This window comes from Dermacentor silvarum, chromosome 2 (assembly GCF_013339745.2).
Source record: "Dermacentor silvarum isolate Dsil-2018 chromosome 2, BIME_Dsil_1.4, whole genome shotgun sequence".
In the NCBI taxonomy this organism is placed as follows: domain Eukaryota; kingdom Metazoa; phylum Arthropoda; class Arachnida; order Ixodida; family Ixodidae; genus Dermacentor; species Dermacentor silvarum.
In genome coordinates this window covers 125,190,681-125,206,267 of record NC_051155.1, presented here as the reverse complement: position 1 = coordinate 125,206,267, position 15,587 = coordinate 125,190,681, and the positions used below count along the sequence as shown (strand labels likewise).

General features: G+C 47.5%; 1 protein-coding gene across 1 annotated transcript in view; it reads left to right on the top strand.

The window, feature by feature from the left end:
• Positions 1-1,110: 1,110 nt before the first annotated feature.
• LOC119440360 (uncharacterized) overlaps positions 1,111-15,587 on the top strand; it is a 143,692-nt gene continuing 129,215 nt past the window's right edge. The window contains exons 1-4 of the mRNA XM_049661585.1: positions 1,111-1,360; positions 7,357-7,576; positions 8,403-8,642; positions 11,579-11,778. Coding sequence (XP_049517542.1) covers positions 1,330-1,360; positions 7,357-7,576; positions 8,403-8,642; positions 11,579-11,778 — 691 coding nt within the window. The 5' untranslated portion in view covers positions 1,111-1,329. The remainder of the gene's footprint in view (positions 1,361-7,356; positions 7,577-8,402; positions 8,643-11,578; positions 11,779-15,587) is intronic.

Below are 15,587 nucleotides of genomic sequence, written 5' to 3'. Positions count from 1 at the left end.
TCGCCGCAGTGATGTAGCTTCAATCCCGTGGGGGCGAATGTCTTCTTTATTATTATTATTATTATTATTATTATTATTATTATTATTATTATTATTATTATTATTATTATTATTATTATTATTATTATTATTATTGTGTAGATTATGTGCCGTTGTTTAGGGTCTGCGAGATTAATGATCTTTACACTTTTCTGCTCATACTAAACGCATTGCAATGCAGGGTATGCGCTCTCTTGGTTCTGTCTGCAGACTATCGCGGGAATTCGAGTTCCGACGGAATTTAAACCGTTCCGCAAGTTGTACACTACCATCTGTCTTCCTCAACTCGAATATGCATCGGTCGTCTGGAATAGCTCTTCCAGACCCAACAGTGACATTGTAGATCGTGTCCAGAAAAACGTTTCCAAGCATACATAATCACCGCTTTGCAAACCTGGACATTGGACCCTGTACTAGCACTGTTGGATTGTTGTCATTGCCCTTACTTCGCCACCGACGTTATCGCGCTGACCTTCTGTTTCTCTTCAGACTCATTCACGGTAACCTCACGTGTCCCGAAATTCTCAGCTGTATCATGTTTTGTATTCCGCGCAAGATCACCAGCGAACATAGTGCTTTCCATGCTCCTGCTTGTCATCACGAGCACTCAACGTTCTACCGAATACAAAGTCTTTATAACGCTTACTTTCGTGATATTGATATCTTTCATAACTCGTTGTCATCGTTCTTTTCCGAACTTTGTCTTGTTGTGTCATAATTTCATGCATTGTTCAAGTGCCCTTCTCCTCCTTTTTCTTTTGTATTTGCTTTGGGCTTTGTTGTAGGTAATCTCTTATTTTCACAGTTTTTCTTTTTATTTATTTATTTTTAATGATATCCCCCTGCAGTGTTTTGGATTTTGATTTTTAATGTATGCGTGCGCGAGTACTCAGACCTTAGGGTTGTTCCTGGGCACATGAAATAAACATGATTGATTGATTAATTGAGTGAATTATTATTATTATTATTATTATTATTATTATTATTATTATTATTATTATTATTATTATTATTATTATTATTATTATTATTATTATTATTATTATTATGATTATTATTATTTTCTTCCCACCATGACAGCTGTCCACGTGACGAAACGTCTGAAGCGTGTGCAGGCCAATCCCCTGGAGCCTATTCCAGTCACGCCGACGCCGAAAGTTCTGCTTGTTTCGTACGGCAGTCGCAGCCACAAGGACTCAAGACGCACGGACACGGCCTCCCCACTCGTGCCGGCGACTCTGGTTCAATGCGAGGATCTTCGCCAGGACGCGCAGCCCACTCATTTTCACAATGACTCCATATTTGACATACTTCTTCGTGGGTAAGTGACCGTCCACACGTTAGCCTCGGTCTGTTGCTTCCAGATGGTCAAAATTAATCCGAGCCAAAAGCACAATCTGACTATGAGGCACGCTGTAGCGGGGCACACTACGGCGCGTGCCACATAATCAGATTGTGGTTTGGGCAAGTAAAACCATATATATATATATATATATATATATATATATATATATATATATTGCTTCCTGGAGACGAGGGCCGCAATTGTGCCTCTGGCCTGTCCTTTCTGGTGGCGTACAAGACGCGAAGCGATGTGAGGAGGAGACAGGACAGCGAAAAGCTCATTATCTGCCCTGTGTTTTCTTCGCATCATTTCGCATCGTTTACATCCCAACAAAGTATACACCAGTTAGCCCAGTCGCAAGTAGGGTAGTAAGACTCTGTACTGCTGATTGCGATCGATTTGCAGGTGCTGAACCTCGGCGAGATAGAAGCACTGTATTAAACTCGTCGAAGGTGACCGAAGAGAAGAGTTTCTATAATATGGAAAAACCTTTGGTGGTGGCGCTGTGGCAGAAGTTTGTACAGTCTAAAGTGTTGTACTTGAATTAAAAATCCCGAATAACAGCGCTGACTAAGGAAGCTGCTGGTTACTTGCTAAACATTTAAATTTACGGCTTGTGTTACCAGATCAAACGTGCTCACTGCAGCACCATGTCAACAGTGAGCCCTCACTGCGAATCAGCGCAAGGAACTTGCTGTTATCGTTATCCTTAGGCAAAACATGCAGCAGCTTTGCCGGACTGCAGACCAGAGCGCTTGTGAAAGCTTCAATGGGACGACGCCGCGTAAGCAATCTCCAAAGTGAGAATATCTCTACTATTCACGACTGGTAGCTGTGTAGTGCACCACATAATCAGCTGTAACTCACGAATACATACGAAAATACGTTCTTCGGGATGAAATCAAACGCACGCGTTAGAAACGCGACATGCCAAACTTACTACAATTTCTTAGGGAACGTTCGCACTAGCGACAACAACGCGCACGAAACGCCGTTCGCGGCGAGCGATGCGGTCGTGAACGACGAGTTTCACGAAACGCGGCAGCAACGCGCGGCATGGGTGCGCGACCCATTTTTGGCGGCAGCCGCAAAACAAACACCAATCAGAAGCGAGCCGCGCAGTTGTGGCGCCACCTGTCTCACAAGCAAAGAGTAATGATGCATCGCCTCCGAGATTGAGCAGTGACACGCATATGGCGTAACATCTCAGAGGCCATGCCCAGTCAGTGAGGCCGTTTCCGTTAAGCCTTCCCGTACCGCGGTCGGGACGCCGAGAAAGGAGTGGCTTCGCAATGGAAAACTCTTTAGAGACAGTCCGCGCGTATGCCTGTTTGTATGACAAATCCAACGTTCATTTCAAGGACAAGTAGTTGCGCGCAGGCGGGGAGGCAGAGTGTGTGCCTGGCCCTCTGTGTCCCTGTAGCGCCAGATCGGGCGCAACCAAAACCTTCTATTCCGCTTTCTGGCACGTCGGCATCGCACAAGTAAAGAACAAATGAGTATTATAATGTTCACGCTCACCAGTAGCTTCTAGTCCTTATCCGAAGTGCCTGAGCGTGATCGGCAGTGGCGCAAAGAAACGCAGACACCTCCGATGAAAGACGAAATCGATGTAGGTATAGTTGGATCTCGGGGCCCCACCACCAGACCCTGCTGGACTTCCTCCGGGAATCCGGCGTGCATCTCTATTTGTAAATATTTTTGTGCCAACAGGCACGCTATCGCAAAAAAAAATAACGTTCACAAGTATGAACAGCCGTACCAGTTGAAGTAGTGTGGGCGGTAAGCAAATGGTCCAACTTTGGCCGGGTGGCTGAATCGGGTGACAGACAGACAGACAGACAGACAGATAGACAGACAGACCAAATTTTCAGCGTTTAGGTTTGCCAAGAAAGACTATCGTCTTTAAAACATAAACTTCTTACGCTAGAATTGTTCGTAAGAAAGAATTTCAGCCAATCCGAATGCAAGACATAAAATGGCCGCGTATCTGCGTGCTTCGCTGCAAATGTCGTCGACAGACGATAGTCTTCTGCCGGCCGTACTACATGAGTGCTGGTCTGATCCGCGGCCACCCGTGATGCTGTTCTCGTACCATTTCCGTCCTGGCATGATAAATGCAATGGAGGTTTGTTTGAACAGATTTCATTTTACCGCACTATTTCATCAAGCGGCCATTTATGTTTTGCCCTGCCTCAGACAGCGCTTCCTTTATGATCAATCGGACGCATCTGGCTGGCATTGATAAAATTGAGGAGGCGCTGCGTGAGACATGGACGCCATCTGGCCATACATCGGGAAACATGAGCTTGTGCAGAGGGTTTCCTTCCTCCATGGCAGAGGGCGCTAGTCGGCGCGCAGTCTGGGAACGTCGTTCGTCGGCGCGCATAGCATGGCATTTTCAGCGCAGCTTAAGAAACTAGGGTCTTTAGAGTTACGTATCTATGTATTTTCTATTAAAGGAACACACCTCCTAATACTTACCTAATGATGTTGCGCCTCAGATATGCGTAATATTTACTTTGTGATCGATAACGTTTACAAGTATGAACAGCCGTACCAGTTTAAGTAGTGTGGGCGGTAAGCAAGTGGTCCAACTTTGGCCGGGTGGCTGAATCGGGTGACAGACAAACAGACAGACAGACAGACCAAATTTTCAGCGTTTAAGTTCCCCAAGAAAGACTATCGTCTTTAAAAAACAATATAGAGAGTTTTAGATTAGGGGGACGCAAGCGTAGTGGCACCCTAGCGCTTGGGGCCGCCGTATTGCGCTCGCGCTAAGGGGCCCCTACGCTTGCGTCCCCCTAATCTAAAGCTCTCTAATATCGGCTGAACGGAACGCACGTTTTCACGAGAAGTATCCAATGGAACGAGACAACTCGAGACGCCAAGCTTCGCTGCCGCGTTCCGCAAAACGCGAACGTGAACTTGCCCGTGTGCGTCTGCGCGCAGACTCTCGCCGCGCTCGGCGACTCACGCACGTTTTTGTCGCTAGTGCGAACGTACCCTAAAGTGGCTTGCACCTAAAGGCCAAAGTAGTACATGTACGTGTGCCGGCTCGCGAATGCTCGCACCCACGCGCCATGCGTTTACCGTGCCTCGCGAGTAATGGCGGCTTGAAGCTACAAGACACGCGTCAGCGCGCGCCCACTTAGCTCAGTATTTTCGGCTTTGTAGACATCGATTCCTATTTTAACGCGACAGCGTTAAGGGCCCCGTGTCGCGGAAAATCCGGCGTTGGTGTCGGCGTTGAGCATCGGCGTCTGGCGGAAATAATCATGCCGAGCCTCATCATCCCGAACCACCCCGATAACACAGGCCCTCCGCGTGGCGCGAGGCGTTAGTGAACAAAAATTGAATTTCTCAAAGTAAAATCCGTCAGAAAAAGTCGTAAAGTACGACTTAACCACAACCTACAGACGTGATAGCGTCGAACTGTAATTTGAATATACGCGAAAAAAGTCTGATAAGCAGCCAGGGATCTTTGAATGGAGGCGTTCCACTCTTAAAGGCGAAGCTTAATCGCCCTCCAATTCTGTTGGTGTTTCGCTGTACTTTGGTTCTAGGCAACATTGAGGGGAATGTTGAAAACCGAGCCTTTCTAAATTTTTATCGGGCCCCATGTCGCAGAAACAAACTTGGAGGACGCTTAAGCTTCGCCTTAAAGAGTAGAACGCGATAGCGTTATCGGGACCCGTTCGCATCGCATCGTTCGCATACGGCAAGTAGGCTTGATTCACTCCAACACTGAACGTGGGAAAGCGAGCTTACAAAGACCAAGCTTACACTGATCCCCTTAAAGTCGGCTTCACTTTTAAACTGAAATGCATTGCTGGAAATACGTTTTTTCAGGGGCAATATATGAGTAAATAAAATATGAAGGTCCTAGCACCTTTTTTTATTATTTGATTAATTGTTTGCTATTGCCCCGACGTGCACAGGTCTGGTAGAAATGTTTGAGTTTCCTTGTAGCAGAATTAGGTTTTCTCGTACATTCAAATTACAATCCAATGCTGATTGGTAAACAATCCAACGCCGATTGGTAATGTCGTACTTTACCATTTTTGTGACGGATTTCACTGTGAGAAATTCAATTTTTGTTCACCAAAACCTTGCACCACGTAGAGGGCCTGCACGTTCGATGTGGTTGGATAATTTTCTCCGCCACCCGCGATCACACGCCAGTTGCCAACGCCGGATTTGCTGTGACGCGGGTCCCTAAACGCTGTCGCGTTAAAATGTACTGCACAGACGTTCTGCGCGCAAGACTGGTCAAACTGCTCGCTAGCAGACGACGCGTTTGACGACAGCAAAATTGAAGACGTCGTGCTGTATAATGCCTCAAATATATATGTTTGGCAAAATGGTGCAAACATAAATTTACGTACGTGTCATATAAAAGCGTTTTCCGAGCGTGAAAGAAGCCCGCGAATACACGCAAAGTGCCTCGAGCGACCAGTCGCGCGGCAATTCTGCGTGTATTCGCGGGCTCCTTTCACGCTCGGAAAAACACATTTATGTGGCACGTATTGAGCAACAGAAAGCTGTATCGGGAGTTTACATATTGCTCTACAACTTTCTCATTGGAACTTAGATAATTAGGGCAGTACTTCTCGAGTTAGATAATTAATTACAATTAGCTAATTAGATCTCAGCAATGAAAAAAAAAATTGCCCGCCAATCCACCCTGTGAAGGTGGTTGGAAAACGAAGCTTTTTACGCCACCCTCACGGTGACTGCGGCGCACTTGATATTTCACACACTACAACGTAACTTTAACCACGGCCTTTATTATTATTTACTTCACAACAATGTTCACTACTGCTTTATGATCGGTGTGATATACACTCAAATTTTCAGTTTTCACTGTAGTTACATTCTTTGCCAAGGTTAAATCAATGCACGTTCCGCGAATGCACGTTCTGCCGTTTTTACTTTCCGTGGTCTACCCATAGTGGGGTAGTCCAGAAAATGAACCGAAGCAGTTACTAGGCTGGAAAGGTTTCGAATGACGTCAACCCTCTTTCAAGCAGCTGCATAAGCTTTGCAAAAGCTGCAATCTAATCTTACGGACCGCGCCGAGCCTGCTTCCGTTGTTTGCCCGCAGCCCTTATCATCCATCATGTTGGCTCATCACTTTGAAGCTTGTTTTTGTGGTTTTCTTGCGAAAACGAGTGCTTAGTTGTACGCTGAATGCCTGAATTCAAGTAAGCTATACTGCTATACCTGCAATTGTTAGCGGTTTGTCGGGATCGTTTTTTGATTACAACGACGGACACGACGGAACCCTTGGCTGGTAGAGGTACAAAGCTTCGCTTTAAAATACTGGCGGCTCCTCCACTGCACTGGAAGCAATACGCACTAGGTTTTCTTCGCGTAACGCCGTTCCTCTTTTTTTAAATCGTGCTGCATGATAGCTGGGACACCCTGTATAACTTCTGGTGCACGTACCCCAACCTGAGATGCGTCCCCAACGGTGATTTTCACTAGTGAACCGCACGAGAGGGGAATATAGAACTCTGCAATTGGAAATATTCTCTGTGGTTTTCTATATAACCCCTGACAAAGCCTAGGATGATACGGTAGCAATGGTCATGCTAATTTGAGCGAACAGCACGCATACCGATCGTGGTAAGGTGGGATAGGAACTGAGAGTCGCCGACACTATAAATGTCTTGTTGCTTCAGGTTTACGTGCCGTCTATAGATTGACTATAGAGAAAAGCCGTTAAACTACGAACGAAGTTGGGGACGCTGTAATGAAAGCAGAGATACCGGTGGGTAATGCGGATCTAGATTAGATTAATATTTTAGCCAGGAAAGGGCTATCGTGCATACAGCATTCGCTTTGCTTCTCTGCGTTGCTGATGATTAAGGCTTATCATCTACGCTTCCTATCGGCCTCACAAGAGGCCTTCATATTATCATGTCGTGTATTGAGGAAGACATTTCTTATTGCCATTAACATTTCAGTAGTTGCGGTTCACCTGATGCTTCCTGTCACGCGGGCGGTGCTCATGGACTACGCCACATTCAACGCCAAGGTGGCTTCGTCCTGTTTTAACGAATCGTTGGCGCACTCGGAATCAGCCCCGGCGCAAACCCTGGACGCCTTCAGGTCACTGGTGCGCAAACTTGAGGCCGCCCACCCAACCTTGGACGTTGCTGACACGGCAGCCATGCTGCTGACACGGTATGTGTACGCACAAGTCTCATTTCTTAAATTATAGCAAAACGTTTTTCTTCGCCTGCTGTGTTAGACAATGTCGGGAATAAAACCTACGTGTAACGCTTGTTGTAGCGCATGTGGTCCTTTTATTTTCTTGTGATTGGTTTTTCACGGCATGCTGAATTTATTTCTAATGTCAAATCTCGTCAATTCCATTAACTAGCTTCTTGACAACCCAATGAATAGTAAGAGGTTGAAAGCACAGTATCTGTATGTCGAAAGCCCATTAGTGCAGCCTTCATCCAGCAGACGTAGGCGAGTTGCATACACGAAACACAATGAACCATACACGAAGCACAGTCAACCCTGAGTCGATATTTCTTTTAAGTGTAACTAGGGTATTTGTTGTCATGTTCATCGAGCGAGGTACGTCCTTGTGGTTGTGGCCATATGACCTTGCTGAAGAATTCATATGCAAGAAAGTAATGTGTAGTACGGAAGAAACATAATTCGTTCGTGATAGACGATCCACAAGGATGCGCCAGTTACAGTGTTAAAGTACACCTAAAGAACGTTACTATCGATTTTTTTACTGACGTTTCAGTCATCAAATGCATCATGGAGACATAGTACAGCTTAAGCACATTCTGCCGTGACACAATAACCAACAGGGGATCACTGCATATTTAGCCTGCCAGCATAAGTATGCCGATCGTGTTTCAAGTAAATTGGCCTATAGGTGACGGGAACCGTGATACTTTTCTTGTAGATATGAGCAGCGATTCAAAGCTTCTGCCTCATCGATCATCTGATGCATAATACGTGATTTCTACGCGCATTGTGTACGCAGCTTCTCGATCGACTTTGTGGACCACCAGCGTCTGGCAAACGGCGGCGAGCGGTTTCTGGTGGACTCGGCGCGGGAGTTGAAGGCGGCCATCTTGGAGGCCATGTTGCGCAATGCACAGCCCCAGCAGCCTTTCAACGAGGCCAGCCTAAGTGAAGGAGAAAAGTGCGCCCTCTTCTACATGCTTTCACACACCTTCAACACTGGGCCTCCACCGCGGAACGGAAACACGCTTCTGAAGAAGTGAGACCACTCCGACACTTTCTAGATAGGTTATCAGTACAAAAGTGAAAAAGAAAATTAAGTACGTAATGGGATGCACTGTCTTGAGCTGCGGACTTAGCTTCCGGCTAGTGAGTACGGTAGCCAGCGGGTAGACATGCTAATTACCAAGGATGGAGGCTTGTCCGGGATCGCAAACTACGCACACCTTGAAGAAGGCGAGTGCACTGCTGAACAAATGAAGCATAGGGGCGGACACGCTTCTTCGGGACACGCGGCCTGGCAGTCTAACGCTGATGGTGTATGGAGTGCACGTGTGCTCAAGTCAGTAAAGGCCAGAGCAATGACACTGGCCTCTGCTATAAATGCAGGGGTGTCATGATCATTCGCATGGCACCTGTGCTGCCCGTGGCAACTAGACTCATCGCATCGCGCTGGTGGGGGTCGCGCGCTGCATCTGTGTAACGAATGGGTACATCGCTGTTGCCGCCTGCAAACACCCGAATTAGGTCCTGAGCTCGAGCAAATACATCCGCAGCCTTCGTGTCGGGCAGGGTGCATGCGTTTGGTAAACGGGGCTACTCGGATGGTGTCACGTGCTTGTGCGGGGACAAAACCCCAGCGAAAAGCTTTCTTCTTGAATAAGCAAATAATTTAGCGGAAATGTGTACTGTGTGAATGAAGCTTCATAAAAATTTGAAATTTTCATCCAATGGAGAGCAGTGAGAAATTCAGGAGGAAGTCAATACACGTGTTTGTCAGAAAGAATGCTTCACGATTGAAGAAAAAAATGGAGGACGCTTAAGCTTCGTCTTTAAGAGTAGAACGCGACAGCGTTTCGGGACCCGTTCGCATCGCATCGTTCGCAACCGGCAAGGAGGCTTCGTTCACTGTAAAACAGAAGGTGGGAAAGCCAGCTTACAAAGACCAAGCTCACACCGATCTCCTTAAAGTCGGCTTCACTTTTAAACAGAAATGCATTGCTGAGAAAACGTTTTTCCAGGGGCAATATAAGTCGTCTTTTATTAAAATGTGAAAGCCCTAGGACCTTTTTTTCATTATTTTGTTAGTTGTTTGCTGTTGCCCCGACGCGCACGCGTGTCCAAAAGGCATTTGGCCGGCGAAGTCCCAATGTGACCTGCCGTAGGGAGCCTACATGCAACGGTTAAAACGCCGCAGCATGTAGGCTCCCTAACCTGCCGAGGATGCCACGCCATCTGGATAAGATTTTCGTAAGTAAGCTACCCGAGTGAGCCCGTGTTTTTATGGTAGAAATGCTGGCAAAAGAAGTTTCTGTTTGAGTTTCCTCGTAACAGCATTATGTTTTCCCGTACATTAAAATAACAGTCCGACGCCACCATGTCTGTAGGCTGTGCGTAAGTTGTACTTTGCCATTTTTCTGACGGATTTCCCTGTGAGAAATTCAATTTTTGTTACCCAAAAGCCTGCGCCACAACGAAGGGCCTGCGCGGTCGGGTGGCTCGGATTTCTCATAATAAAATCCGTCAAAAAATTTATTATACGACGTTGGACTCGCCATCGCATTGTTCACCAATCGACGTCAGATTGTAATTTGAATGTACGAGAAAACCTAATTCTGCTATGAGGAAACTCAAACCTAGAGCCGCGCCTATCAGACCTACAGCTGCGCGTTGTGATGCGAACGGGTCCCGATAACGCTATCGCGCTGTACTCTTAAAGGCGAAGCTTAAGCGTCCTCCAATTTTTCTCCTGCATTAACACCTTACGAATGCGGTGGTTGCAGATAACTTTTTCCGCCACGGACGATGCCGACGCCGGATTTTCTGCGACACGGGGCCCTTAATAGATTCGACAATGCCTGGAGATCGAGCCCGGTACCTACGCCTTTCTGGCGAGGTCGCTTTCCAATCTCAGCTAACGAGGAGGTTAACAGGTGGTAGCGCGAGGCCGAATTGATCGACTACTCGAAGCGCAGCAACACCGCATTAGCAAATTAGACTTGCCGACTTACCTCCACGGAGACGTTACCTTACTACGGTCATCCGAGCTGTGGCTTACAGTGAACGCCGGGAATTGTCTTTAGCATGCCTTCTTGAAGATTCAATAAGCAGCTATCTGGTATGAATATTTTGCGAATGACTTCTGCGCGTGACCTCAATTATCATATACTCACAACAATATAATTTTCGACTCGAAGCATAGTGAGAGAGCCTTGCGTGTGCTGAAGATATCCCCGTTACAAGTTACTTAGTCACAACTGAATATCTAAGCGAATTTTACCAGCGACCGGGATACAAATATGACTTAGACGGGGAAGGTTACGTTTACTTGCCTCTTTATTACTCTACAATGTGTCTTGAGGATATGGGGGCAAAAGCACAAATGCTGTGTATACCGGCACTATACTGCGGCGTTGGTCTTTCTCGCGCGAACACGCTTACCCTTTAATTCACCTCTCCACACGCAGGCGGAGATTGCTTAGCTACTGACAGGTTGTGCTGTTGAGACCGCGGCTTTCGTTCCCAGCCGCAGCGCCCACATTAGGATGCAGAAAAATTTTCGGAATTTTAAGCTAAAGTAGTGCTTTGGGTTCATGTTAAAGAACCCCAGGTGGGCAAAATTAATCCGTACCGGTCCAACATACGACATCCGTCATAGCTCACTGTTGAGCTATCGGACGTTAAACCTCACAGTTTCAATGTACAATCATCCTACAAGAGAGGCTGCGGTGCTCCTCGAATGGGAGATGTCGTCAAAAACCCCGCCGGCGAGAATGGGCGCACGCTCGTTCACGCCGAATTGGAGGACCGTGCGCCGTGGCTCAATTTGCTGCGGCGGAATGGCGTGACCACGAGCATATTGTCTCGATTTCTCTGACTTTTTTTCACAGGCCGACTGCGCGAACTGGCACTGCATAATTTTGTTTTTCCCCGAAGGGTGATTAACCCCGAGCGCGACGCTCAAACACCATGCAGCGTGCAGGAGCAAGGCGTCGTCGGTGTGGCCCACAACGCGACCATGAGCATCGCCCTGGGTCACGTGCTCAAGGGCTTGGTGGCCAGCAAGTACGCGCAGCGGGACACGGCCGAGAACGTGCTGCGCACGCTGAAGCCCTACGGACACGTGGACCAGGGTCACGCCGTGGTAGACCACGTGTACGGACCCACGGTGGCCGGTGGGTGCAGTTTACACCTCTGGGACATAGAGGGAGCTAAAGGATGACCGCGCATCAACACAATGTGCGCCAAACAAGAGTTAGGTTTCATATTTCCCACAATTTATTTTACCGTGCATTTCATACACGTACAGCAAGGAAGTTATAAATACATACGGCAAGAAGAAACAACACATGCGCTATTATTTAGGTATGCCTTGTGTAACTGTATAGTATGCTCATCTAGCGCACACTGTCTGCGGACGCGAAGAAATAACTCATCATCGTTCACATTTATCTTCGTAGCCTGCATGCGTTCGCGAACTTTATCGTTGTTGAAGGTTGTTTTCATGGAGTCGTTCTATCATGAGATATTTACAAAATTTTGTTAAAAAGAAAAGGAACAAAAAAAGGCCGCAGAGATCACCGATTCCTGGAACTCTGAACTAATTTTCTGCAACAAATGGAGGCTGTCACGGAGGTTACCGGTATCTCGTTGTTGTTGTTGTTGTTGTTGTTGTTGTTGTTGTTGTTGTTGTTGTTGTTGTTGTTGTTGTTGTTGTTGTTGTTGTTGTTGTTGTTGTTGTTGTTGTTGTTTCCAGATTCCAGAACCCCTTCTTGGCGATGCGCCTTTTGTCATCCTCATCCACTGTGGGCGCCTCTTGTGGGCTCCGAAATACATGCACACACGACGACGTCACTCTTAAGTGTACAAATTGCCAAGCGCGAATGATTCCCGATAGTTCAGTGGTTGGAGCGCCCGACCTCCAGCTGTACATTGCTGGAGGTTGCATGACTCTAGTGACTGTGGTAGGCGGAGTTCTTGTTTTGCTTTTCCATATGGTGAGGTTGGAGGTCAGAACGAAGAGGTGACCTGACAATTACGGCGATACAATATGATGACGGCGTAGTGCAAAGTACAGACAAACAGACGGACAAAGCAAACACCCTTTTCCCCGCTCTGAACTGCTGTCGACACTGAAAAAAAAAACGCAGACCCGTTCTAATAAGGGACACGTTAAAAAGAAATCGAATAGGTGTAGAATATCTGGCCTTATAAATATGGCTTTGTTTTCTTTTTATATTGTACTCAAGCGTTGTATTAGTGGGCTTCTAATGCGACTATCCAAGGTTTCCCGATGCGTAATGATAATTCGGGCGGTCAGGATTCTTGCTTTTATCGGTGCTTTGAGGTTACTCTACGCAAAACGTCAGTTCACTGAATGACACAAGTAGCGAACAATCCTTAAGATGTCCTATAGAGATCGTGTGGTTGTGATTTATTCTCTATGCGTAAGACTGGGCATAAATGTGCACTGCTCGGAATGATCAGTTGTTTTTTAGGCGAAATTAAACGCCATTACGTACCTGTGTACTTTGTCTAGCTGCTGTCTCTCGTAGCCACGTTCGAATACAGAGCCTGCATTCAAGTCCTGTTTTTAAACAGCGCCTTACATATAGGCTCCCTACGTTCGAAAAAAAATGCTATTCGCACAACATAAAGCTTCATTCTTTGTAAAAATCCGAAGGCCTATTCACAAATGCTAAAGAGGGTATGAGTGGGTGATAGCTTTCGCTAGAAATCCACCCTATAATGCTAAGCGTGCAAGAAGGCGCAAGGCACAGCTTTTGTGGCAGTTCTTCATTGGTCGGTCAAACCTCAGTAAAGCAGTGCTAACTGCCTTGACGAATAAGTAAGAAATAGGGCGGTAGGAGGTTGTCAATCACATGAAAGAAAAAGGGAAGAACAGTTTCACCCGTAAGGCGAAGCATTGACAACGATAGCGAAGGTTTAGTGTTGCGCTTGTACTCCTCGGATGGTGTTCTAACTGCACGCGGGCGCGACATGTTGGCTGGGATGCAGCACGCAACGCAACTCCTAGCGGACAGAGGGAACAGCGCCCTGGAAGCTACCAGGCAGGGGCGTAGCCAGGGGGGGGGGGGGTTGGGGGGTTCAAACCCCCCCCCCCGACATTTTTTCCGTAACGCCCCCCCCCCTCCCAGGCCCACTTACCCACCCTTTGTTCTCGTCGCTTCGCGCTGACATAATTCAAGAAACCGGTGCTACTATCACAATTTCATTCCTGGGCGCTTCCGTTTGGGTTGGTAATTTACAGCAAATCATGTCTGCATATGGAAAAAAGTGACACGGTGTTTCTCAAAGCTTTCACACTCAGTGAGGTTTTGGGCGAGAATGTGGCGGCCATATTCTGAAGCAACAAATGCGCAACAAATCTAGCAACAAATGCGGCAGCCGCATTTTAGATGAAGGCGAAAATGCTCGAGGCCGCTTTACTTAGATTTAGATGCACGTTAAAGACCCCAGGTGGTCGAAATTTCCGGTATACATTTCCGCCGCTTCCCTTCAGGTGCCGGTGAGGTCGCGCTCGCGCAGGCTACGTTCACACTTGGTCTCGAAGCTGTCGGAAGCGGCAAAATCTTGCAAAATCCGCCCGCCTAGGCGGCAGAACAGGCAGAAAGACAGGCGGCGAGCCAAATCGGTCTCATAGACCGATTTCTTCGCCATGGCGAAGCGGAAACGTGGCATAAAGTCGTTCTGCTAGCTCGGAAGCTACACTAGCATGTAAACATGGCACCAAAAGTGTGGGCTGCAATGCTGATCGACGCGATCAAGAACCGCCCTTTGCTATACGACAAGAGTGGTACTAAAACGTACTGTCAGCAACACTCGCGATAGTATTCAACGTCGCGCGACCGGAGGTGCGGCAACGAAGCCTTGGCGTGACTCAACTTCTCGCGCTCTTGCAAAGCCAGGCGAACCCACCACCGCCGTTTCCGAGGTGTCCGCGTCTTCCGTTTATTCATTGTCCATTTCTAGAAAACAAGTAGGTAGAAGTATAAAAGCCATTTCTTCTTCCACTTCCATGGCAGACAATAGACATACTCCTCGTTCGCGCTCCATAATTCTCCTCGCACGTGCATGGTATGTTGCGGAAGTCGCGGGGCGCTTTTCTCGTCGCGACGATAGATTGGGAGCGTAGGTCTCAGGTAGGACGCACAGGCTTTGGCGAGCCCCAACACAAAGGCCGGCCCGGGTTTTAGCTTTGGTGTTCCCGTTGCCGCTTTGGTGTCCTGGAGGCACCGAAAAATACGAAATGATGAAATGGTATTACAACTTGTAAATAAAAGCTAATAAAGAAATATAATCACGCGTAGGCACCAACCTGTGACTCAGCGGTACCGCGCCCGTGTGAGGAGAATCACGGAACGCCAACGAGGAATTTACCGAAGGTCGCAGATGACACGCGAAGTTGCGTAAAATGATCACTTTTGATGACGGTACCTGGGTCAAAGAATGAACATACCGCTCGAAATAATGCGATAATGAGCGCCACCACGCCGACAAACGTACGCGGACGAGATGGATCTGGACGAAAACGGCAGCGGCGGCCGCGGCGGTAGCAAAACAAATGTGAACAACTTTTACAGGCGCGGAAAAAATTTTCCGGCCGCTTTGGCCCTTCCGCCCGCTAGCCGCTTCCCAAGTGTGAACGTTTAGTCTGCGCGCGAAACGGCTCTTGTTTGCGATTGCGCCCCTACGGAAGGCTGGTAGTTACTGTTGTGTTGTTGAATCCCAAACCAGCAATTACGGAAGGCTGGTATATAGTTGCTGTTGTGTTGTGGAATCCCAAACCGCGTACACACGAAGGGGTTGATGCCAGCAGTGAAATTCCACCGACTAACAGCAGAATGCATGGACGGGCCAGCTGAAAAGCATGGATTACTGCTGTGCGCAGTACAGCGTAAGTAAACTCTTGTTACAGGCACTGACAGTTCTCGTCGGAGTTCACGCGTCCTGAGAAATGTTT